We start from the raw sequence: 26416 nt of genomic DNA on the forward strand, positions 1-26416 counted from the left end.
ATTTTAAAACAACACTAAAGATCATAGGCTTCAATATATATAACATTTACCGAAAAATTTAATATTTTCGTAGGGGTTAACACATATATTTCGAAAAAAGTTAAAAAATATGAAAATATTGTTTTAATGCATAGTTGCATCCTTCACTAACATATGATGAAGGTCAAAAATGTTTGGAACTTTTGTTGTCACCGTTTCTCTAGAAAATAACGATTTTATAGTGGTTAGTTCACCAATTTAAGGAGTATTATGAAGTTTTATTAAATTAATTTATAAAAAATTAAAACGATGTCTATGTACCATGAAAAATAGTTTTATATATATTAATATAAATGTAGAATGTTTTTTGAAATTTTCTGAGTAAATGATTTAATTTGAAAAGGAAACTTACTCAATATGATTTAATTTGAAAAGGAAACTTACTCAATAAATACTACACATATTAGTATAGCTAAAATCGGCAGGTATAATTCGTTTGCTATATATATGCGATAGACATTCGTACAACCATACACAAAAGCCGTAATAAATTTATCATTAATAACATTGAATCAATCAAGTAACATTTTAGGTCAATTAGTCCTTAATACACGTATTGATTTAATAGACTAATACAAAATGTATCTTCTCCCTTTATATATGACCATTCTAATAGTTTCTTTATCACTATAATCAGACAAAGCCATAAAATTAGAAGAAAAAAAAGGTTAAGATGGCCAATAACACATCATTTTCTTGTGCTATCATATTACTCTCTGTCGTCATCTTTCTTATCAACTCATCAAACGCAATGCTATCTTTTAACGTACAAAGATACGGAGCTAGAGGCGATGGGAAAACAGACTCGACCAAACCATTTTCGACAGCTTGGTCATTAGCATGCGGCTCAGAGGCTCAATCCATGGTCTACATTCCCCATGGAACATACTTGGTACGAAATCTTGTCTTTTGGGGTCCTTGCAAGAACATAATAACTTTCAAAATCGATGGAAAACTCGTGGCTCCCAAAAATTACTGGAGTATAGGTAATTCTGGTTACTGGATCCTATTCGCTAAGGTAAACCGGATATTGGTTTACGGTGGAACGATTGATGCTAAAGGAGCTGGTTATTGGTCTTGTAGAAAGAAAGGTGGCCACTGTCCTCAAGGTGCAAGAGTATGTTTATAACAACATCCAATTTTAAGATATTTGTTAGCAAGCTATATTGGTATATTTATTAAATTTTAGTATGTTTTTTTTGCAGTCTATATCGTTTAGCTGGTGCAATAATGTTCTACTAAGTGGCCTAACGTCGTTGAATAGCCAGAATATTCATGTCACGGTTCATCATTCTTCTCATGTTCGGATTCAGAACATAAGAATTAGGGCGCCGAGTAGAAGCCCTAATACCGATGGTATTATCGTCCAGTCTTCGTCTGGGGTCACCATTAGTGGGGCAGTCATTGGAACTGGTGATGACTGCATTGCTCTTAATCAAGGTTCTGTGAACATTTATATCGAACGTGTGCTGTGTGGACCAGGACATGGAATCAGGTAACTAACTTATTAACAACGATCAACTTAATATAATTAGTACTAGAACAGTCAGTCACTAGTTATAACATGGGTTTCGCTTGTAAATTGTATGCAGCATTGGGAGTCTTGGGGATCACGCCGATGAGGAAGGTGTCAATAATGTAACCGTCACGAACTCTGTTTTCACCAAGACGCGAAACGGTGTAAGAATAAAGAGTTGGGCTAGGCCGAGCACAGGGTTTGTGAGAAATGTGGAGTTTCGAAACCTGGTAATGAGGAATGTTGGTAACCCCCTAATCATCGATCAAAACTATTGCCCTAGCGGAAAAGGCTGCCCTAATCAGGTAAATAACCGAGTTGAATTGACGTAACTAAGGTCTCTTTTTTTTTTTGAAACACAAACTTTCATTCATTAATTGATAAAGCCAACATTAGGTGAGCTCACTAAGGCAACCTCAGCCACCAGGGCTTGTTTTGCCAATGAATCTGCCTCACCGTTTTTCTCACGAGAGATCCATGAAAATGAAATACATTCAAAAGATAAAGCAACAGATTTAATATCAGAGACGATGCCGTAGAGAACAGCCATAGGATAGTCTGAAGTCAGGGCTTTGATGAGTTGGTCACAGTCAGACTCGAATCTCACCCTAGTGAGGCCAAGCTCTTTGCATTTTGTCACAGCCTCACGCAGAGCCAGTCCTTCTGCTACGAGTGGGGATCCTACATATCTCATCGGCGAGGAGAAAGAAGATGTTCTTCTCTGCGACTTAACAATCCATCCAAGTCCTGCAATGTTATTTGCCTCCGACCAGGCAGCATCAGATCTTACCAGAACACATCTCTCATGAGGGATCGTTCTAAATGGTTGCGATCGGTTCAAAACAGGGGTCTTGTGCTGGCTGTCGTTCCATTCGCGAGCTGCAGCTATAGCCATGGTAATAACTTCTGTTGCCGAGAAGCCTTTATCCTTGAATATCAAACTGTTCCTAGCTTTCCATAATTGCCACAGAATCCAAGGCGCTAGAGCTCCCGACGAGAGACCTGTCGGGGGGAGATTTTTCCTAGAGCAGAGGCTACGCCATTCGCTTCTCAAATCTATCGTTCCGCTGTAATCACTGCTTGGCCACACCGGTGCTGATTTCCAGACCTCTTTAGCGAATTTACAGTGAAGGAACAGATGATCAATAGATTCAGAAAGACCACAAAGCTTGCATTTCCCATCAACCTGTATTTGTCTCGCCAATAGTTGTTCACCAACCGGTAAAGCTCCGTGGAGTGTTTTCCACACAAACAGTTTAATCTTCGGAGCAGTATGGAGGTTCCACACATTTTGCTTCCAATTGTAGTCAGGTTCTCCTTGAGGGATCAAAGCTTGATCGAGGTGGAATGGGAGAGCAGTCGCGTAACCTGTCTTCGTCGTATATTCTCCACTGGTGGATTTTAGCCAAACGATCATGTCTGGAGCTCCACTCAGGCTTGGCTTCAACAATCTAATCTTTTCCTCTTCAAAGGGGAGCCACTGTCTTATCCTTGCGAGATCCCATTCATTTTTCTCTGGCAGGAAAAGGTCTGCTACTTTGAGATTGGTAAGGTGTTCCGGGGCCGGTCCCATTGGTCTTTCTCGTTGGGTGAGGCTGAGCCAGGGAGAGTCCCACACACTGAGGTTTTCTCCATCACCAACAGCCCATCCCGCATTCTCTAAAATGATATCTCTACCTACCAAGATCCCACGCCATCCATGAGAAGGGGCACTGCTAGCAGGGCATGTCAGGAAGTCACCAGTGGGGCAGTATTTGCCGAGAAGGATTCTTCCAAGAAGGCTCTCAGGATTTCGAATAATTCTCCAGCTGAGCTTAGCTAAGAATGCATCATTGATGCTCTGAATATCTCTGAAGTCTAATCCGCCCTGCTCCTTCGGGAGGATCAGTTTTGTCCATGCAATCCAAGCGATCTTATTACTCCCGCTGCTGTTATCCCACCAGAATCGGGTTAGGGCGGACTGGATTTGCTGGCAGAGGGAAACGGGAAGCTGAAAACAGGTCATGGCAAATGACGGGATTGGGGAGAGAACACTTCTAAGCATCGTCATCTTCCCGGCGGTTGATAGAAATCTGTTAGACCAGCCGGCCGCTTTTTGCTTGATCCTGTCAACAATCGATGCGAAAAGGTCTCTCTTCTTCCTACCAAAGAGTTGTGGCAGTCCCAAGTATTTGCCCGTTCCACCTTCAGTTTGTACGGAGAGAATATCCTTAACCTCATCTTTGAGCAGCGCTGGGGTTCTCTTAGAGAATGTGATGGAGGATTTGTCGGTGTTGATGCATTGCCCGGATGCTGCTTCATACAGAGTTAATATCCTCTTCAGTGCCTCACTACTTTCTTTGCTTGCTCTTATAAAGAACATGGTATCATCAGCAAATAGGAGGTGGTTTAGTCGGGGACTCCCCCGAGCTACACTAATTCCCTGTAGGGAACCCTCCGATTGTGCTCTGTTACATAGACCCGAGAGAACCTCACTACACAAAATGAAGATGTATGGTGAGAGTGGGTCTCCTTGACGGATTCCCCGACTCGGTGTGACTTTTCCTCTAGGCGCGCCGTTGATGAGGAAGGAGTACGTAACAGTAGATATACATTGCATCACAAGAGCAATCCATTTCGGGTGGAAACCCAGCCGGCTCATCACACACTGAATGAAATCCCACTCTAGTCGATCGTAGGCTTTGCTCATATCGGTTTTCACCGCCATAGCACACCGCTGTTCCGCGTCTGACGTCTTGAGATAATGGAGGACTTCATGCGTAATGAGAACATTATCTGAGATGGCCCGACCTGGTACGAAGGCGGACTGGTTTTCGGAAATAATTCCAGATAAGAGAGGTTGGAGTCGCTTCGTCATGATCTTCGAGATAATTTTATAGTACACATTGCACAGCGCAATGGGTCTATACTCCGCCACTGTCTGTGGGCTTTGTATCTTTGGGATGAGCCGAATATGCGTGTCGTTGATCTTTTCCGGCAATCTGTCCGAGATGAAAAAACCTTGCACTTCCTTCACTATCTCCATGCCCACTGTGTCCCAATTGGAATGATAGAAACCAGCGGAGAAACCATCCGGCCCGGGAGCTTTGTCAGCGTGAATGGAGAAGACAGCCTCCTTAATCTCCATCGCTGATGGGGTTCTGATCAGTCCTTCGTTTTGCTCTGAAGTCACCATTGGCGATAGGGCCTGCTGTACCGTCTCTTCTCTCTGTCCGTCAACTGAAGAGAATAGTTTCTGAAAATACTTGACAATCACTTTCCCTATCTGGTCTTCCTGATAAACTGCTGTACCATCTTCATCTTCTATTACCGAGAAAGCATTTGCTCTCTTCCGGTTTTTCGCAGTCGCATGAAAGAACCCCGTATTACGGTCTCCGAGACTAAGCCAAAGCAGACGGCTACGTTGTCTCCAGTATGCTTCTTCTGCTATGTAAGCCGAGTTGAGTTCGTTTGACACTCTAGTAATCAGGTCAGTGTCATTGACGGGACTCGTTAATGCTTCTTCCAGCTCTTCTTTTTTTTGCTCGATAATAAGCCTGCTGTTCTGGTACTGTTGTTTGCTCCATCCAGCGATGGCAGCTCTAACAGCGCTAATTCTGTCATTGACAGATGTGTGATGCACCTCGTTCCAGACCTGGTTAACTAGAGTTTTCACTTCAGGATTGTCCCTCAGTCTTCTATCAAACCGAAAGATGCCTCTACGCTTTCTTTTGTCTGGTTCGAAAAAGGAGACAATGGGTTTGTGGTCGGAGCCTTCATAGGTCAGGTACTGTGATCTCGCCTTTGGGAAAAGCTCTGCCCAGTCGCCATTGGCTACCGCTCTGTCAAGCCTGCATCTGACCAAGAAATCTCCTCTCTTTCCCCTCCATGAAAGACAGTCTCCTGAATGTTGCAGGTCATATAGATCACCTTCAGAAAGAATGTACGCAGGTCTGAAAAGGAGCTTTCTGGCCTTTCCGGTCCACCAACTTTCTCAGCATTGCAGGTTAAATCGTTAAAGTCGCCTGTGATGAACCATGGAGCCGTACGAGATGAGTTTATGGACAGGAGATGATCCCAGAAGATCCGTCTCGTTGGCTTGTCAGTATCAGCATAAATAAAGGAGGCATAGAAAATTTTTCCTTCATATTCGATACAAGTGTCAATCAGGTTAGCACAAGCGCTCAGTACACTTAATTTTATTTCCTGCTTCCACATGAGAGCCAGACCACCAGCGCCATGCCCCGTCGGAGGGACTAGATGAATATTTTCATACTCCAGCTGCTTCGTCTTTTTAAGCACGAAGCTGTCGGGATTTTTGGTTTCGGAGAGGAATAGAATGTCGGGGAAAATGGTTTTTTTCATCTTTCCTAACCTACGAACTGTCCGGGGATTCCCTAACCCCTGACAGTTCCAACTCCCGATTTTTAAGGACCGAGAGAAGATGGATTTTGAAAATCCATCTTTCTTCGCGTAGAAGCTGGGATCATATTGCACAGAGGTTGGTCTTCTGAGTTGGTTGCCGATGAAGACTTCTCTCTTCTTGCTCGGGATGTGCCCACTTTAGCTCTTGGGTTCCGGTTTATTGGGGTATCTGCCCTCTGAGTTTTCCGGGCTAGAGGCGGCTTCAACTGTGTACTCTTCCTCTTCAGGGAGGTAGTGCCTCTGGTTTTAGGACTGTTCTGTGTTGTTCTCCTTCCTGGAGGACGTCCGGGTTTTCGTTTTACGCTCACAGCCATCACGCTCTGATCAGTGGGGAGCGGAGGAGGAGCCATAGGCCCGAGTCTGAGTTGGGCGGGTATTCTTTCCGCTGAGGGATTTTCTTCTGCGCTTCTCAGATTTTGGTAGTCGTCTTCATTATCTCCCAGGGACGCTTGGACCATTCTTGCTGCGGTTTCTTCGAGTTGACCCTCTTCTTCTGCCCTCCGGAACCTCTCCTTGCGGGCAGCACTCTCCGACGGGTCGGCACATTGTGTATACTGGACCATGACCTCACGTACTTCCTCAAGTGCTTCATTGAAAGCTTCTTGAGGTGCTGGGGTTTTGTCATTTTGAAAAGGATTCCCTCTTACTGATAATATTCTTCCTCCTGTAGTAGAATCTGATCCTTCTCGTCGCTTCTGTCCGCGTCCCCTAGCGGTAGCGTCGTAACTAAGGTCTCTTATATGTACTTTTATATTCTTTCTAATGATAACTTATGATTGATCATATATATAGAGCTCTGGTGTGAAGATAAGTGGAGTGACTTTTGCAAACATAAAGGGAACATCAACAACACCAATAGCTATGAAACTGGATTGTAGTGGAAGCCATCACTGCACAGGGATTACATTGAAAAACATTAAGCTCTCTTACATGAAAGGAGCAACAACTTCTTACTGCAAGAACGCTCATGGAGGAGCCTCTGGAGTTGTGGTTCCAATGAATTGTATGTGAAGTTTAATTTGTTATATGATGGTTTTTGTTTTGCTTTGATGTTTTTTTTTTATCTTTGAAACTCATCCAAATTTGAATGTGATGAAGTCTTTGGTCTGAATTGAAATAAAACTAAAGCAGTCAGTTTGATTGTTGGTTTATCAGTGTGACAGAATGATGTTTGTACCAATTCTACTATGACTGGAAAAGATGAAGAAAAAAATAATATCTTCAACTTATAACTATTCTTAAACTCGGCATTTCACCTTTATAAGAAATCGAGTTCTTTCTGAGCAAGAAAATAATAAAACCAATTAGCTTGCTAGTTGCTATGTGTTGCCCCTTTGTTCTTTGTAAAGCTTTTTGACATTACCTTCGGTCGCAAGCAAACATGTTCGAATATTCGAATCCAAAACAAAATAAACGATATATCATAAGGCCAGTTGCAGAATATAACCATTCAAAGAATTGAGACTAACCGTCACTGATAACGGTCCATTCATCCTTCACGTAAATCCATGTGGCCATGTGATAACTATTCTAAGTATATGTTAATCTCCCAAATGACCATATAACTTACATTACATATCCCATGTTACCTGTTTCTTATGACGTGGTAAGTTGCATTGGTTGACTTTTAGTAACCCATTCATTTTTTCCAAGAGCTTTTGTTGACTTATGCTACTCATGGCCGTACGATTCGGAGGCTTTTCTTCTTCTACGGCTGCGATTTGATTATGACATTTCCACACTCCACATGTCACATGCCATAGATTATGCTATACATGAAACCTGATCCATTGGCCCTCGTATTCGGTTTTTAATCAATCTTAGAGAAAGTCTATATATTAAATATCATTCAAAACCAAAGACCAACAGAAAAGTCATCTGACACTTGCATAATTTGTATTTATTTCTTTTGCCAATTATCAGTTACTTCATAGTATCTTACATTCTCGACTCAAATTAATACTAAATAAATTATACAAGTGAACATGGATCCTTGTGAACAAGCACGCAAAGATCACATGCTTTCTCCTTTATAGATCAACATTATTTGCTTAAGGAATTCACAACTGCTTATCATCATCACATGCGATTATGCGAACCGTACATTTCATTCATTTGAATTTAATCAAGCATATGATCTGACAATCATTAGCATTAGCATTACAGTTCAAAAAAAAATCATTAGCATTATGATTAAAATAAAGTCAACGTATTCAAATATATATATTTAAACAAAAAATTCCATATACAATTCCATATAAATACCTGCCATACCCGTATGATTTTCCTTCATCCTCACATTTCATCTAAAGCACAAAAACATAAATACTCTCAAATCTGACATCTACAAAGATTCATTACTCTTTCTCTTTGTAAGAAACATTAAATGGATCATATTAGTAACAAGCTTGTAGCTATTTTGCTGATGTTCTTCTCAAGCATCTTGCTTATGAGAACATCAATGGCTGCTTACAACTATAATGTCGTCAAGTTTGGTGCTAAACCGGACGGTCGAACCGACTCCACAAAAGCCTTCCTCGGCGCGTGGCAAGCAGCTTGCCGTTCAGCTGCAAGTGTCACTGTAACGGTCCCGAGAGGGAGCTTCTTACTAAAACCGGTGGAGTTTCGTGGTCCGTGCCGTAGCAAAATCACGTTTCAGATTTATGGAACCATTGTAGCTCCTACGGATTACCGTGGTTTGGGTAATTCCGGTTATTGGATCTTGTTCGTGAAAGTTAACCGCATCTCGATCAATGGAGGAACGTTAGATGCTAGAGGTGCTTCTTTTTGGGCTTGTCGAAAATCTGGAAAGAGCTGTCCTGCTGGAGCCAGAGTAAGATAACCGATTTAACTGACTTTTAATGCATTAATTAAATTAATATAAAATTAATTTCAGCTATTTTTTGATAATTAATAATTACACCAATAATATATTTTTTAAAAACTCAATAACACTTCTGATATTTGGTTGTGATGATGTTGTTGCAGTCCATGACGTTTAACTGGGCAAACAACGTCGTAGTAACCGGGTTAACGTCAATAAACAGTCAAGTAACACATTTAGTGATAAATAGCTGCAACAATGTAGTTGTCCGGAAAGTAAAGTTAGTAGCTCCAGACCAAAGTCCGAACACAGATGGCCTCCACGTCCAAAATTCTGCTGGTGTGACCGTAACCGATAGCACGTTTCAGACCGGAGACGACTGTATCTCTATCGGTCCGGGAACTCGTAACCTCTACATGTCTAAACTCAACTGCGGTCCAGGCCACGGAATCAGGTATGATAATTAAAGATAACTTGAAGAGCAAGGTTCATATATTTTGAAGATACTGATTTTTCTAATGATATTACATTGTGGCAGTATTGGGAGTCTAGGGAGAGATGCTAAGGAAGCTGGAGTACAGAACATAACGTTGGTAAACTCTGTTTTTTCGGGTTCAGATAATGGTGTTCGGATCAAGTCATGGGCTAGACAAAGCACAGGTTTTGTGAGGAACGTTTTGTTTCAAAATCTGATCATGAAGAACGTTCAGAATCCAATCATTGTTGATCAGAACTATTGTCCGACTCATCAAGGTTGTCCTAAACAGGTAAAAATAATTATTAACCAAAATCTAAACCAAATGGATGATTTAGAATTAATCTGATTGGTTATGTTTGATTATATATTGTAGGGTTCTGGGGTGAAGATTAGTCAGGTTGTGTATAGGAACATTCAAGGGACGTCACGAACGCAACATGCTTTAAAGTTTGATTGTAGTCGTAGTAATCCGTGCCAAGCGATTAGATTGCATGATATTAAGCTAACGTTCAACGGTCGGTCCGCTACTTCACAATGTAAGAATATTAAAGGAGTTAAGGCTGGTGTGGTGATGCCACAAGGTTGTCTTTGATTTGATGATTTTGAAGGGCATGTAACAAAGTGTTTTACGATGACATTACACCGTCTTAGGCACAAGATTATTATTTGCGTCCATGATCGAGTTGTTCTGTCTAATATTTAAATATGTATGTATATTATTAAAGTTTAATTTGTACTTTTTGGTATAAAATATTAATATGAATTTCTAGTTTCCCATGGGTTGAAGCTGAGCATTCAGTAAAGATTTATGTTCAGTTGAGTAATCAATTGGTCCTTCCTCATGAATTAAACTATTTTAAGCGTAACGATCCACTGATCCACATAAGCTGGCCAAAGTTTAAGCAACAAAATCTAAATTGGAGCAAAAAAAGATTGAAAAGGATCACAAAACATTATTTTATTATAAAGGGTTGAATAATCATCGCATTCAGAAATACAACGTTTATATAATAATGCAGATAAAGTAAACTAACACAATTCATTCTTAATAGATAAGTAGAATAGCATTAAATACTCTTAGCGAAGAGTAAGAGAGATTTCTTGGATCAAGTGATCTTCTTCCACCTCCCAAGCTTCTCTTTGCCCTGCTCAATTTTTTTGGGTTAAAATACATCATATCAATCGAATGAGTAATCAATTAGTGTGTCTTTAAACTTAATGCAGCTAGAATATACTCACTTAATTGAGTATTATATGAAAATAGTTTCATAAAAATACTAAAACATTTTGACTTGTACAGATGGGAATTTTTGTTCTGTTTTTTATCATGTAAAAATGGTCTATACAATAATTCACGTACTAGATTCATGTACTATGTATATATAATGGCAGTGGGATGTGTATATACATCAAAGCCAACAAATTACAACTTAGTTTTATGATTTCAAATATACATCTAACTGTATCAGTTCTATGATTATTGTCTATTCCATTCCACAATGTAAGCAGTGTGTTTGTACCTTACGAGTGGCAATGGAGTATGGATTCTCCTCGATGGACACTGCCTTAAATCCTACGGGAACCAAAACATCTTCGTAGCTAAACCTCAAGAAATGCACGCACAGTTAACATATTTAGTTAAATATTTAAGCTAATTACAGATTTTCAACAGTCATAAATATATATATTTAACTATATTTTTACATACCGAAAACTAACAGAATAGTTAAGTATTGTGTTTCAGAAAAAGAAAAAAAAGAATAGTTACGTACGTAGATACAGCTACTTTGTAGGGAGGTCCACCATCATGATCGGTAATCTAATAAATAAGGAACGCAAACTAATTAATCATAATTCACATGATCTATGGTTATAGGGCATACATGATGCAAATATAGGTAATTAAATAATGCAATAGCCACACGAAAAATTAAATGAAAATTATCACCGGATACATGAGAGTTATGAGTTCGCCGTCGGGTTTTAAGAGTTCATACATGGATTTAGCCCATGCAGGTCTCATCTCAGGCTCAATGGCACAGAAGACCCTGTTAATTATATGAGTTAATTGGAATATTAAATACTTATATTTAACATTATGTTAAAATAGTTGGTTAACTCACACATAATCGAAGATGAGGTCAAATAATTCGTTAGGACGCCATGTGAAGAAGTCTTCCTTCACGAACGTAAAGTACTTGGCCTTCGGTGAGGAGCCGTAAGTCTATATGTAATCCAGAGGTATTAATAATTTATTCTAGTAATTGAAGACAAAGGTAACTTAGTGAGAAAATGAGTAACCTCAGCAGCTTTAGCGAGGGCACTTTCAGAAATATCCAAACCAACAACGAAACGTTCGGGGCTTGCCATCGCAACCACATCGTGACCCTGCTCACATTCATTATTTTTTACAACAAAAAAAGGTAATTACCTATGAACATTTAAAACTAGCTTCATTCTTGGTTTGATCAGTATTTTATTTTCTAAACTGAACCGTGAAAAAAAAGAGACGTATGAAGAGTAATAAAAAGACTAACTCCACCACAGCCGGGGACAAGAGCACGGCCAAGAGGAAGAGAAGAAGAGTCAACAAGATGTACAACGAGAGGTGTGGCTCTTCCTTGGTCCCATGGTGTTATCCCGTCTTCCCAACATTTTTCCCATCCGCCTGTTTATTTTACTTAGTTATGGAAAATGTATTCACTAGATTCAATCAAGAAGCATATGATCTTGATCAGTGTGACTTTTTTTGTCACAAATCCGCCATGATTTTTCCATATAGATCAGTAAAGGCAAAGGCCTAAAACGCTTTTATTCTTGTATAAAGTAAATATTAAGAGAAGAATGAATCACCTTCCTCAACAGTTTCCGGCAGGAACTTAGCAACTTCTTCAGGAGGAATGATGTTTTCGCCATTGCTCTGACCTGTTTTTTGTTGTTCCTCAGCCATTTTTAGGGTTCTTCCTATTCTTTTCTTGTTTTGGTGGGTATTGAAGTTGTAGATCTTTAAGCAAATGCGATGTAACTAATATACGCTACAGAGGCCACAAAATTTATTATTAATAAATCTAACAAAAAGAAACCAATAATTGAAACTAAGGGGCTGGTATTGGATTGGGAAGTTTGGTGGAAATAAATATAACCGTAATTAGGATTTTTTTAATGGATTTCATTGGATTCTTAAAAGATGAGAAGGAAAATAAAGATCAAGGGAATAGATTCTTTACGTGATAAGCAATTGGATTTTAGAACTATGACATACTTGGGCTTAGACTTTGTTTCCAAATCAACAATAAAAAAATAATAAAATCATTATTAAAATATCTTTTGCAAATAAATAAAACAATGTAGTTGTTGCCAGAAAAAAAAAAACTAAGTAGTTGCATCTTTCCACATTTCTTCAGCCATAGCTTCTCTCCAGATATTAGCACTTTCTCTTTCTTGATCTTGTGTCTCAAAAATTTCTTCAACATTTTTAGAATCATCTCTTACATTGTTTCCTTCCATATTTTCTGCATTGGTAGCTTCATTGGCAACTTCAACAGGAAACTCATCTGAGCGACAATGCTTTCGAAGAAAATTATGTAAGGCTACACAAGCCAATACCAATTCTGCTTGTGTCTTGATAGAAAACGGAGGAGCAGATTTAAATATTAGAAATCGTGATTTGAATATTCCAAATATTCTCTCAATCACGTTTCTTAAGGAGGAATGACGATGATTGAACAAAGATACACAAAACAACTTACTTCAGTTTGCAGAGTGATTTTTCTTTACGCTAGTTGCTGTAAACAGTTTATATAGAGAAACTTCTTGATATCTACGAGATAAGAAACAAACGATTTAAAAATATAAAATCATTGATATTCAGAGAATCTAGGTAACAAAATCTGTTTAGTAACTAATCAACGTAATATATGGAGAAGATTTTTGAAAAGAACAAACATTTGGTTCCCAACGTTTAAAAACTCAGTGGATTTTTATTTTCTTCAACCAGATGGTTGCTTGATCTCAACAACTTCCATGATTTTTTCCCAACAGTATCCAAATAAACAACACCATATGACTGAACATAACCACACCGTAATTTCTCCCTCCTGCCGCCTTAATCACTACTCTCTCATCCGTCGGACGCGGTGCATCCTCCGCCTTCTTGTACATCTCCGGCAACAGAAACTGCATCGTCACCGTCTTCTTCTCTCCTCCTCCTTCCTTGGTCACAACCGGAGCAGTTTGCCGAACAAGCGTATGTACTTGGCCAAGACCATAAAGCCGCCGTCTTTGTCGTGTTTGAACTCGGAAGGATCATAAGTTGTGGTGAAGAAGGATGATAAAGAAAGGAATGGTGGTGCAGGAAGGATTTGAAATCCACGTAAAAAAGTTAGGATTTGTTTACTCTTGTTTTTTATGGAAAAGTACATTAAAATCTATTATAACTTATTTCTCATAAAATCTATGAAGATATTGAATAACAGGGGAATTTAATTCTTTCCAAATTCTATTTGACAAATCCTTAATCCAATAACACTGGATTTTAATTCATTTTTTTCAATTCCACAATTGAATAACACTGGATTTAGTATCAGACTTAAATTCCATCAAACTCCATTAAACTACCAAATTCAATAACACCCACTAAGTAATTTTATATTTAGTCATTACTTATTGTCTTTTTATCATCAATGCTTTTTTGCCCATTTTATTTGTGTTCTCAATGGAGCATGTAGATATTTTAGATTTTCCTCGGGTAAGAAAAAACAAGTAGGAACACATGAAATAAGGAGACTAATTATTTACGATTAGGTATTTTAGTTACGAACTGAAAAAAAACATAATCATTACTCATTAGTATTTCACTATATCTGAAATTTAAGTTCTAATATGATAAAAAGGTTCTAATATCTAATCTATTAAAACAGGAGTACGTTTTAGAAATAACCCTGAGTTTTCCATAAATATTACATCCTTATGCCACTGCTTTTAAAACACAAAGTTTTGATTTATTTTCTAAACCGGGACAAACGTTTTGTGTATTATAATTTTCTAGCGAGATTTTAGTTCTCTTTGCAAACCAGCTATACCGTTTTATATTACCAATTAATTATCGGTATTGTTTTGTCTACAGAATCATACCATATCTATCTAAAATTCAATTATATAATTTATATCTCAATTGTATGCGTGTTTCAATGCCATTAATTTATCGGTTTGGTATATTCTACAGAATCACATACAAGTAATCAAGATTTCAATTTCATACTTCTTTGTAACAATTTTATATAATCTACCACATCAAAAACCGTTTCGTAATATATTTTTGTTGTCTAAGTATGATTGCATGTTTTCGTTCATAATTATTGTTATATTAGTTTTTCGATCGGTTGTTCTTATATTTACAACCCTTTGTGATTAAAAACTTTTTGATATATAATTTTGAAAATTTATTTAAATGAGTCAAAATGGAGAATATTCAAAGATAATTTTGGTCCACCAAATCTAAACTAATAAATCCGTTGCACAATTAAATCAATAATATTTTATAAACCTTTTCTATTTTTAACCAATTAGCATGATTAAACAGATAACAATCAGCATCATCCGTATATTCTCTAACAAACCACCTTGCACATCACGTCCAATTTAGCTAACAAAACAAATAATGTTACCACAGATTTTACTCCTATTAAATGACCAATATTTATCCTTGCAAATCACGTTTTACTTACCTAATTCACAAATATACTATTATATATTCCTTTAACAGTAAGAGAATATTGTGAAATCTTTCAAAACGTATATTCTGTTGTTATAATTAATTCAAGGTCGATGGGAAGATGAATGGTCCAGAAAAAAAATAGTTAGATTTGCAGATGAGTTTAGTTATAAAAAATACAAAGTCGTGGCCCATTTATTTACTTTTTTAAAATTACCTTAGCCATTTAATCTGTAAGCTTATGTTAATATGCTTATTCTAATGTATACACTGGCCAATTTATTTATTTATAAATGATTTTATTAATATGATATATTAATATGTTAATTGAACCTCAGTGGATTAAACTAATATATATATATATATACCAAAATGGATTTATAATAGTGAAATTATATGAAAAAAATAAGAGCTTCACCATTATAAGATATAATATATAATGTGTTATATCTATATATATGTTCCTATATATTGTTGTAATTTATATTCCAAATTTTTACAATGTACAAATACATACATATCAATGTTTTTAAAACCGGACCGGAAGCCGAACCGAATATTTATTTGGACCACGGTTCAAAAAATAAAATAGTAAATATGATACATAATTAAATTATATATAAATATAAAATATAAAACACTATAAACTTAAACTATTTTTTGTTCATATGGTTGGTTTATAGAACTTTGAAAGTTTTTTAATATTTTTTATTAAATTCAATAACTTTGAGATCCAATATGACTCATGGTCAAACCAATGATTAGATCCAACCAAGCTACATGACCGGTTCATGGTCGAACTTGGACCGACCACCGGATCGGTACGATTTTAAAAGCACTAACTCATATAAACAAAAAACTAAAATAATTTATTATAGGGACACTTAAAATTACAACGTATAAACAATAAGAATTTTATGTGTAGACATGTCATATAAAACATATATGTAATATAGTAAATATTATATATATAGTATTAGAATGTATATAAATTATTTATTTTTATCAAAATATGACATCCGCGCGGACGCGCGGGTCAAAGGCTAGTGATATACTTAAAAGAACTAGATTCTAATCTGAGCACGAGAACTATAATATAACAAAAATTAATAATATAACATTTTATAAAATAAAATATTTATTTTAAAAAATATTTGATAATAATTGTTTGACGTACATAAATATATTTTAAAATAATTTGTATCATGTTGGCTTTTATAAAATTAATTTATTATATAATATATTTTATTATATTGATATATATATATATATAATTATGAAATAAAATAAGTTTAACGTAATATTAGTATACTAGTATTGACCCCATGCTTCGCATGGAATTATTTTTTCTTACAAATATTTTGAAAAATGTTAAGTTGGATATAATATAAATGGGTAACTATAATTATAAATGGATAGTTTCACATTATTTTGCAGAACACACAAAAAGATAAACATAACCATTATATATATCTAGAAAGACTTCAAAAAGTTATCTTAGACAATATATAATCTAGAAAGATTTCAAAAAGTTATCTTAGATAACTATAACATCACCTGACAAATTCCATTGTATCACTAAACATTATTTATGGCAGTCAAGAGGATGTAGTAGATTGAAAAATAACTTTCTTATTGTTGTTTATTTTTTTTTTGTCAACGGTTTCATTTCATAAACTCAAAACAGAGTACTTGAAGAACAATGTTTGGGGACAACACCCTTTGCAAAAACAACAACTAAACATAAGGTAGTAGATAGTTTAGAAGAACATGAAAACAGAGTGACGAGAGGGACAAGGTTCTTGGCGATGAAGAAACCTGTAATCTCAATCAAATCCAACCCTGAGCGCAGGGCAAAGAGGGAGACAATAGAGTCCGAAAGAATCTGAAGACATGAAAGTCCAGATGATGCTGTTGAGCGAGGAGCTTTTTGCAGCGTTACAGCCTTGGTGCTTAGAGCAGAAATCACAATCCACATTCCATTAGCCGAACAAGTCGGGAAGTTCTCAACATAACCGACTGTGGAGGACACATCAACGACCTCAGAGGCGACCAAACACCTCTTTTGAAAGATTGAGTGCTGTAAAGCGAACCACCTTCCCAAAATAGATAATCCTGAAACATTAGCATCCATAGCCACAAAGGCAGAAGTCCAGATAACAGAGAGCTTAAACCTGACGCTCAAAAGGTTTGTAACATCCTCAATACGAGGTAAAGAGCCATTCAAAAACAGCATAATCTCTTGATTATCAAGAAACAGGGATCTCCTACTAAGACAATTACAGTCTACACGGCAGCAATGATCGAACAAGAAAGACTCACTCCAACAAGATATGAACACCATACCTTGCGGAAGCATGAAGCAAAGGGAGATGGGTCCAACAACATGTACCAGAGATTTCAAATGAAGGATAGGCTTTGACTGAGAACTGCACATATAAGTACAGAGCTGCACTCCAAAAGGTTGTACTGAGGTAATAATAGCTGCATACAGAATACACTCCACCTCCAATATTTCACCATTTGAAGTCCAGTCCTCGAGAACTTGAAATGATGAGCAATGAAGGGAGGTAAGCTTGCACTTTGCTATCAGAAATCCCAAAAACCTTGCAACCAATAACTCAACAACCCCCGCCTCTGCATCTGAGCAGAGAAGCTTGAGCGAAAAACTAGTAGAAGCGCAGAGAAACCATGGCAACGGAGCTTCCGGTTCTCTCTGATGGTGAGGGGTGGTGAAAGACAACGAGATCTGGCGGATAATCGCACAACCTAGGAGAACCGGTGGAGGGTCGGGGGGGGACTGGAGGAACAGGAGGAACCACCAGGAGCATCACGTCGAGATCCGGATCTGGAGGTTCAGGTTGCAGGAGAGGAGAACCAGACGAAACAGCTTCAGGAGACTCCATTGACAGAGAAGAGGAAAAGCTTCGGGATGGAATGTGAGGTGACTGCAACAGCGGAGGAGAGGCTCGTGGTTAAGAGAAGGAGGAGCTGCACCGGAGAGAGATCTTCATTCTGGCGGAGAAGTATGATGAGCGGCGGCTGTCTTGGACTCCGTGCCTGGGAGAGAACCAGCTAGGGCGAACACTAACCACTTAATTTTTTTTTTATTGTTGTTTATTGAAATATCAAATATTTGAAAGAATATATTGTGTACTGAAAAAACGGGAGTAGTTGACAAAAAAAAACAAAAAAGAAAAAACTGCAGTAATATAAATATGTAGCTGCTAATATATACCTCTGGTAATTTTGTCTCCCATCAGCCCATGGCAGCATTGATTATGCCATCTTCGATGCTTCATGCTAATCTTTGCTCCTACAAATGTGAAACGTACATAAACCAATTGTATTTTTGAATATTTGAAAGACTAAAACTATAGAAAAAGTAACAAATTGCTCACCATCGAATGTTGAGGATGTTTTCAATCTACCTATTGGTGTAAAACCTATTGCACAGTATGAAAACAGTTTAACAATATGATCCTTTTCTACTGAAATAATAGAAACTCGTTTACCTTTTATCAAAATATTTTCTTCTTCATTTGTTTTTTTTTTCCTCTATAGATTGATATTGTGCTTTAGGAGATTTCTAGTTGTGGTGACAAAAAGAAGGAGATTTATAGTTGCAGTAAAACATGGAACGGATTTCTCATAATTTGCCATCATTATAATAACAATGAATCACTTACTTCTTCTTTTTAAAATGTGATGCTCCTGGTTTTGATAATTCAATCACAAATTAAAAACTTTTTGGTAATAGATAAAACGTAGAGAAGAAAGCCAGTACACTTATAGATTATATATTGGAGAGATGAAGAAAACAGTTTGACAAAAAAGTAACTAACGTGGTATTAAAATTCTGAGAAAAATAAGGAATTTTTTTTAGGTAGTTGAGGATTGCATAAAAATAGGAGATGACGAAAATTTGTTTTTTTTTTAATTTTGTTTTTGTAAAAATTTACCAAATGTCATAACCTGATTCGTCAGGCGACTTGCGCTTTAGTATATAAGGGATATCATAATAATCAGGTAGATTATATGGTTGCTAAATATATTTACAATTATTGATATGGATATATACAATTACACATCTACCAAATTATTGAGAAGAAATACACATTCATTCATTCCAGTGAAACGTTGGAAAGTGGAGTAAGTGGCCCTAGTTTCACTCAATTATTCAGAAGATATTGTTATTGTTGTTTTTGAACGTACAAACAGAAGATATTGTTGTTATCATAATATCCAGTGAAACGTTCTACGCTCCAGAATCAGACTCATCACTGGCCACCTTTTCTGAGGTCACGAGTGGTCAGTGGTGACGAAGATAAAGGGACCACACAACATTTCATGGGAGCAATAAGATAAAGACATTGTACGCCTAATTTCCACAGTGATCTTATCCAACAATTTAGTACACCTAACCAAAATAAACACGACATTTAAACACACAAAACGACAAAATTTTGAATTGAGACTCTTTTTCACGTCTGAGTCTTGTAGGTGAGCCAATTCCAACAACGTGAAAAATGATGCATGAGAAATTCTATAATTTGTTTACTTACAAGTCTAATTCTCTTCTTGATATTTGACGTCGCCGACACAACGATATGAATACAAACAAGCACATGTGATCATATTTGATATTCCTACTAAAAAAGAAAATTAATGTTATTTTTGCTTATTTAGATTTATTCTATTTGGGGTTATACGTAGCTACTTTTCTGTTGGGTTTCATGGGCTTCACTTCAAAAATAGATTTTGATGGCCAATACTTGATCCGCAAGTTTGCTAAGTTAATTTGATTGAAAGCCTTTTAGGGAAAATATATAAGTTAAACACTTTTATCTACTATAATAGCTAAGAAAGTTGAAAAATAGACTTACAATTCTGTAGAAATTATCGTATATGCGATTCCAATCACTCTAGAAGGAGTATGACATCTCAATTTGCCTACTTGAAATTCTATATTTGGAATGAAACCATCTCCAAATTTGGAACTACTCTCTCTCTATTTATATCTCTCAGTTTGGTACCCAAACGAAATTATATAATTTAGATGAAACCACAGTAACACACACAAAGGACAAACACGACTTTGATGTGCAAACTAAAAATGGAACAAATCCCACTTTCAGAAATCGAAATATAAAATGATAAACAGATCAACATTATTATAAGCAAAGAAAAAATCAATCTCATTTGAAACGTTTAGTTAATTACTTGTGGGAAATAGTCAAATAATAATCTTTAAACGGAATTGTGTAGTTATTTTTTTTATATGATATAATTTTTATATCTTAATAAATTTTTAATTTTACTAATATTTTGGTTTCTTGAACTATTGTTTTCATTAATATATTTTCAATTTTCAATTTCCAACCAATCATGTTAAAAAGGAGAAGTCACAAGGTAAAATTCAGCTTAATGGAGAAGAGCCATCAAAATTTAGCAAAACAATCACTTGGAAAGTAAACACAACCTTCTAAAGCAGAAGAAGAAACATAGCCGCCACCCTATACACAATGGGTGCACGTGCACCCTTAATAAAAGTTACTTTCACTTTTTGTAATGCAAATTCTTAGATGTTTCATAGATCAGATGGTAAAACTTAGATTGTGCACCCACAATAACTCTGGTTCGATGCTTTATTGTGCATTGATTTCTTTTATTATTAATTGTGCACCCATAAGAAAAAAATTCTAGATTCGCCCTTGTCACGAAGCCAAGACAAACATAGCTAGCATCAAACTAGAATTAGAAGCCACATCACCACACGAAATCTCAACCGAGCAAAAAAACATATATAGCTAAACGTTGACCTAACGAAAGCCTGTCTGAAGTGTTGTTTAAAAAAAAAGTAAGTAAATATTTTTTTTGCAGCACATTCGGGACATTCTATATACACATTTAGTTATTACTTTCGGTTTTTTACTATAGCCTATAGTATATCCTAATTAAAATGCTATCTTTTTTTTGGAAACTTTAAAATGCAATCCTTATGTATATAGATAGCCATGAGAGTAGCGATGGTAACCAGAAATCTTGGAATCATCATTAGGAATCTTGGAATCATCAGTTCATCACCATCATCGACCAACCTTTTCAATTCCCTGAAAAAATAACTTTAAACTTTGGACCTTTTTAGGTTTATTGTTTCGAAAACTAAGTGATGATGTTGAATTGGTTTTTGTCTTGCATGTATCTAAAACAAGTTATGTTATTGCAAAAAAATGATGATATATTATATAATATAGGGTTTTTCTTAGTAGTCGTTTTATAGAACGCAATCTGTACGTGAATTAAGAAGAAGAATACGAAGAAGCCCTTTTTCAAAAAAAAAAAGAAGAATAAGAAGAAAAAAGTTACCGCTAGAGATAATAAATTATTCGAACTTTAAGATTGTATCAAATGAAAATTTGATCAGATTTGACAACGTAGAAAATCATGCATGTGGAATTTGACACTGGATCTCGCTAAAAAGTAGTAAAACAACACATTTATTATGTCCTTTAATTATTACAAAATTTGTAAGACGGTCAAAGACACTGTATTCTTAAATGTGTAAATAGTACATTCGGTTCTGACAGGGAAACTTAAAAAAAATGTAAATCTTTATTGATCTATAGATAGAGCCATGAGAATGTGACGACAAAGAGGAATCATCACACTGACTTCTTCTTCTTCCATCGTCCAATTTTTTCCATTCCCTGAAAATTATTGTCAATTTTAAAACCTTTTTCTCGTCTTTCTTTTTTCACAATGAAATTAATTAAGTGATGAAGTTGAATTGTATTTTACCTTGCGTGTAGCTGGAGCAAGTTCGTTATCAACAATAGAGTTCACCTCAAACTCTAAGGGAATCAAAAGCTCTTCATAGCTACAAACAAAAAGTAAAAGAAGTTTGATTATTTAACCAAAGAAAGGCACTATAAGGGAGTTTCGGACTTATGCAAGATTTAAGGATAAGATGAAAAGATTAATTACGCTGAGACTGATACTCGATAAGGAGGTGGACCAGGTGTTCCACCACTTAACTGCATAACATAGTTAGGTAAAACAAACATTTCAAAAAAACCACAATATAATATACATATTTGTAAATACAAAGAGAAATATAATATGATTTTTCTCTTACAGGATACATCAATGTTATAAGCTCTCCACCAGGGTTCAGAAGTTCTTGCATACGCTTTGCCCATAGAGGTCGAACTTTAGGTTCAAAGGCACAGAAAAAACTGCAATAATTATCATAATTATTGCAAACATATCAAGTAGTGTTTTCTTGTTTATATTCCTCATATATATGAACAAGGAGATGAAAACATATCCAAAACTAGATATAGGAGTCAAGAACTATACTTGTAGTCGAAAATAAGATCGAACTTTTCAGTTGGCTCCCAAGTGAAAAAATCTTCTTTCAAGAAGGAGAAATGTTTTGAATTAGGCAATGAAGAGAACATCTGCATTTTGAGATTTAAATATATACTTTCAAACATTCAACTGAGAAATAGAAATCTAGATTATATGTATATATATATCCTCACCTTCATTGATCTTTCGACTGAGGTTTTTGAAAGTTCAAGTCCAATAACATGACGGTCAGGGTTTGCCATCACAACCACATCATAGCCCTGTCCAAAAACACTTTTCAGACAATGGAGATCTTACAAGACATAAGGAGAAGATATATATATCAAAGCGACTTACGGTTCCACATCCAGGAACCAAAGCTCTACCATTAGGCAAAGAACTCGTTTCGCAGAGATGAACAACAATAGGAGTTGCTTCTCCTAAATCCCACAGTGTTCGTCCCTCTACCCACATATTTTCCCATCCACCTTAAAAAAAATAAAAATAATCAACATCATCATCATCATAACGAGTTATGTTCTTTAAAATGCATTTAAATATCACAATAACAAGTGTGGATGTAACATCACAAATAACAAAGATTACGTAACAGATAGTGGTTAAGATTGGTTACCAGGAGGCTCTTTGATATGATCCATATTGGTTGATCTATGCGATCTAAAGGTTCTTGTTCTTCTTCTTTGTTGCCTGAGGGTTATAACCTTACTTGTATATTATATATATAACCTAGACCTGCTTATAATTTTCTACAACAGAGGAAAATTATTCAAAGTACTTAAAAAGAGTATTAAAATATATCTGGAGACCAGGTTTCTACTCTAACAACCAATGCACCGAATCAGCAATGACGTATGGATAAACTCAACAGGACTTTTTCAATCTTCTGAACGTCTAATATAACTCATAAAAAGATTATTCAAGCCTGATACATGTGACGAGCACAAAGCGAACTAGATTTTCGTCTTTTACTAAAAACAGATTAAATAAGAGGGAAATGTTGAATACTAAAGTTACATATGATACTATATTATATGAATGTTTCACATCTTATTCAACGGTCCTTATACACGTTTAGTTAACGGTGAATAATCACAAAACATCCACAAGTTGAAGCGTATTCTTTAATGATCAGTGAGGCATCATCACTATTCACAATGTGGAGTGATGAGACGTTGAATGTTTGATTTAGGACATATACAGTGAAACATCTATAAATTAATAATGTTGGAACTACACCAAAATTATAATTTTTTTTATTAATTTATAAAGATATTAATTTATCGATATATTAATTGAACCAAAAACTCAATTTGGAACTATAAAATTATATTATTTTATAAAGATTTTTAATATATATTAATTTATAGAGTATTAATTTAAAGAGGTTATATTTTAGAGATTTAGTCAATGAAGCATTCTCGGCAAAATGCAAAATGATCAGACTTGGTCATCCCAATGCCCACGGAGTTGCTACTGCTTCCCACTTAAGATGATGAGCTTGTTCATGAAAGTTTATTCACAGGAGCCTTCAGCTGCAGCTCGTGACGTGGATATTGAGTTGGGTGTTAAGCTGAAGCTTCTGGCTCAGTTGGAAGGTGTGAAGTTACGGTTGTGAGTGGTAGTATAAGTAAGAGAGACGTGTGTTTTCAAGTCTTTTTTATGCATTTCCTGGATTTGGTTTTGGACAGAGTAACGGAGAATGAGATGAGAAGAAATATTTTATAACCCATGTAAAGTTACAAAATAGCTGAGAATTTAATCCTACAAATCATAATGATGGAGTTTTCAAAATCTAGACAAAAGAATAGTAAAATATGTTTTGGGATGGGGGAGAGATTCACAATTTACAAAGAAACTTGTATCCATCCTCTTGTGTTCCCAGGAGAAGAGAGTGGGAATCAATCGAGGTAGAAGAGAGTGACGATCTTGCGGAGATTTTTAGCTTCTTGACATGTCTCCATGAGAAGCCTACTGTCATGAAACGCGAAGCAGATCACTTGCTGTACTTGTGATATGATGTCCATATTACACAGCCTGCACAAAACAACATCAACGAATAAACTCTCATGTATAATCCTTCTTAAACATCAATGTGTGAAATGATGAATACAGTCACCAACCAACCTGCTAGCTTCTAGTAATGGCAAATGATCATTGTGTGGCTTTTCTACCACGTTTTGCACCTGTGAAAAGAGTATGGAAATGAAAAGAATCCAACAAGATCATGACATTGAGCACAAACCAGGTTTTAACTTACCTTAGACAGTAGCTCTTGGCTCTCAGGAGGTTGTTTTTTCAAACTTTGAGGTAAGATTACTGTAAGAAGCTCTGGCCTCTCAGCTCTCAACGCACCTCTGATAACAGCTGCGTTAGTTCCAGATGCACCTGAAGTATATATATGATTTTTCTGCAACGAAGAGAGAAAGTTTTAGTAAAACTCTAAAAAGAAAAAGATTTGGAGTCAAACAAACACAAACTAAGATGAAGGAGCTCAAAAGGAGTCTTACAGTGATAACCATGGCGTAGCTAAGAATCTCGATGAGCTCTTGATGCATGAAACCCATGTTCCTAGTCCCAAAGAAGCCAATGGTTCTAGGCCCTTGCTGCTGTATCGCCAATAGCTCCTGTTTGATTACACATATAAACGGGGTCAGTACCAGCTAGATTCCAATTTCTAGCTAGCAGAGAAAGTAGGCGTTACTTGAATGTAATCAACATCAGGGGAAGGTCTGAGCTCAGAGACAGCAACTGAACCAGAGCCTTCAACGATGGCCTGAGCCTGAGTAGGAATCCGGAGGCCTCCGGAATCTTCATCAGATTCAAGCCCACATGTAATAGGATCATCTTCATTTCTCCAAGTATCTGTGATGTCTTGGTCTTTCGTGCACTAATATACAATACACAGAGCATATAATAATCAGAGTTGCTAATAAATAACAAGCAACAAACTCTTCAAAGGTCAAAATCTTAAAACTCATATACCTATCAACCATAACAATTGAGCAAGGAGATACTTTCTCCTAAAACATTAACACCAAAGTCTAAGAGACAGAGAGACAACAATCATTGTAAGGCTTTTTTAATACAGGAGAGGGGAGGGCACACAACCTAACTAATAAGACTTCCATTGAAGACAGAAAGCGATGAGAATAATTAATGCATTTCCAGCAAAACAAAAAAAAAAGACCAACACTTTCAGGTTTATACGATCGTGATGAAACAAAACATCAATCATTCGAACACAATTTTGTCGGAATGCTACCAAGAAAATTAGCACAAAGAGGACATTACTAGACAACCATTGAAGACAGTAAAGCGATGAGAATAATTAAAGTCTCCAGCAAAAAAAAAAAAAAAGACTAACACTTTCAGGTATAATACAATTGAGACAAAACATCAAATCATTCGAACACAATTTTGTCGGAATGCTACTACCAAGGAGATTACCATGGGAACACAAGGAGAAGAGGATCTGGATCTCCGGGGGAAAAGCTGCGACAGGGAAGAAGAGCAAGAGGTACTAGAGGAAGAAGAAGAAGAGGATCGGAGAATAAAGTTAGGGTTTTTCGATCTGAGCGCTAGAGAATCCGAAGAAGGAGGAATCAAGGGAAGTGTGAGAGGCACGAGGAGCCTCATAGGTAGAGATGAACTCATCTATCAATCCCAATACTGCTGATAACTTCACTTCTCTAATTGACAGAGAATCCGAATCCTTTCACTGCTTCGTCGAGGAAGAAGAAGAAGAAGAAGAAGAAGAAGATAAAACACTCAGACGAATACTTTTTTTTTTTTCCATCAGAAATTTTATTTAAAATAAGGGCCAAGCCCAACCATTACAAAGCCCAAACCACAAGGGGCAACCCAACTCCACACAAACAAAGGCCCAAAAGCCCAAAAGAAAACGGAAACCCTAACTCCCAAAACGGAGGCGCATCACTCACGCTCAACCGCTTCGAACCACGCCGGAAACCGCAACAATCGAGACCCCGGTGCCATCTCCCATGATCTAACCACCGGTACACCCACAAGCTCAATAGCTCCACCATCTTCACCGCTAACACCCTCAAG

General features: G+C 36.5%; 5 protein-coding genes across 6 annotated transcripts; 2 read left to right on the forward strand and 3 right to left on the reverse strand.

The window, feature by feature from the left end:
- Positions 1 to 712: 712 nt before the first annotated feature.
- On the forward strand, positions 713 to 1887 carry LOC106392497 (polygalacturonase-like). The gene is made up of 3 exons (XM_013833308.1): positions 713 to 1156; positions 1245 to 1534; positions 1632 to 1887. Exons 1-3 carry the CDS (start codon positions 713 to 715, stop codon positions 1885 to 1887), a joined length of 990 nt encoding a protein of 329 aa, XP_013688762.1.
- Positions 1888 to 6250: 4363 nt separating this feature from the next.
- On the forward strand, positions 6251 to 9997 carry LOC106395668 (polygalacturonase-like). The gene is made up of 4 exons (XM_013836060.3): positions 6251 to 8792; positions 8948 to 9237; positions 9322 to 9550; positions 9635 to 9997. The coding sequence occupies exons 1-4, from the start codon at positions 8346 to 8348 to the stop codon at positions 9851 to 9853; spliced, it is 1185 nt and encodes a 394-aa protein (XP_013691514.1). The 5' UTR covers positions 6251 to 8345; the 3' UTR covers positions 9854 to 9997.
- Positions 9998 to 10202: 205 nt separating this feature from the next.
- On the reverse strand, positions 10203 to 12567 carry LOC106396712 (thiocyanate methyltransferase 1-like). Of its 2 annotated transcripts, XM_048780416.1 has the most exons (9): positions 12489 to 12567; positions 12115 to 12296; positions 11799 to 11929; positions 11563 to 11649; positions 11385 to 11485; positions 11210 to 11309; positions 11034 to 11080; positions 10782 to 10860; positions 10203 to 10406 (listed from the first exon to the last, which is right to left on the reverse strand). In XM_048780416.1, exons 2-9 carry the CDS (start codon positions 12209 to 12211, stop codon positions 10368 to 10370), a joined length of 681 nt encoding a protein of 226 aa, XP_048636373.1. In that variant the 5' UTR covers positions 12212 to 12296; positions 12489 to 12567; the 3' UTR covers positions 10203 to 10367. The 2 variants fall into 2 exon arrangements, with proteins under 2 accessions (XP_048636373.1, XP_013692637.1); XM_013837183.3 differs by lacking the exon at positions 12489 to 12567 and having other exon boundaries at positions 12115 to 12387.
- Positions 12568 to 21428: 8861 nt separating this feature from the next.
- Positions 21429 to 23685, reverse strand: LOC106359656 (probable thiol methyltransferase 2). The gene is made up of 8 exons (XM_013799317.3): positions 22962 to 23685; positions 22685 to 22815; positions 22522 to 22608; positions 22337 to 22437; positions 22113 to 22212; positions 21962 to 22011; positions 21776 to 21854; positions 21429 to 21684 (listed from the first exon to the last, which is right to left on the reverse strand). Exons 1-8 carry the CDS (start codon positions 22984 to 22986, stop codon positions 21640 to 21642), a joined length of 618 nt encoding a protein of 205 aa, XP_013654771.1. The 5' UTR covers positions 22987 to 23685; the 3' UTR covers positions 21429 to 21639.
- Positions 23686 to 24048: 363 nt separating this feature from the next.
- LOC106396704 lies at positions 24049 to 26149 on the reverse strand. Its single transcript, XM_013837174.3, has 6 exons — positions 25796 to 26149; positions 25050 to 25235; positions 24856 to 24972; positions 24606 to 24755; positions 24473 to 24531; positions 24049 to 24382 (listed from the first exon to the last, which is right to left on the reverse strand). Exons 1-6 carry the CDS (start codon positions 26000 to 26002, stop codon positions 24247 to 24249), a joined length of 855 nt encoding a protein of 284 aa, XP_013692628.1. The 5' UTR covers positions 26003 to 26149; the 3' UTR covers positions 24049 to 24246.
- Between the last annotated feature and the right edge of the window lie 267 nt (positions 26150 to 26416).

The sequence above is a fragment of the Brassica napus genome, chromosome A5 (genome assembly GCF_020379485.1).
Source record: "Brassica napus cultivar Da-Ae chromosome A5, Da-Ae, whole genome shotgun sequence".
Classification (NCBI taxonomy): domain Eukaryota; kingdom Viridiplantae; phylum Streptophyta; class Magnoliopsida; order Brassicales; family Brassicaceae; genus Brassica; species Brassica napus.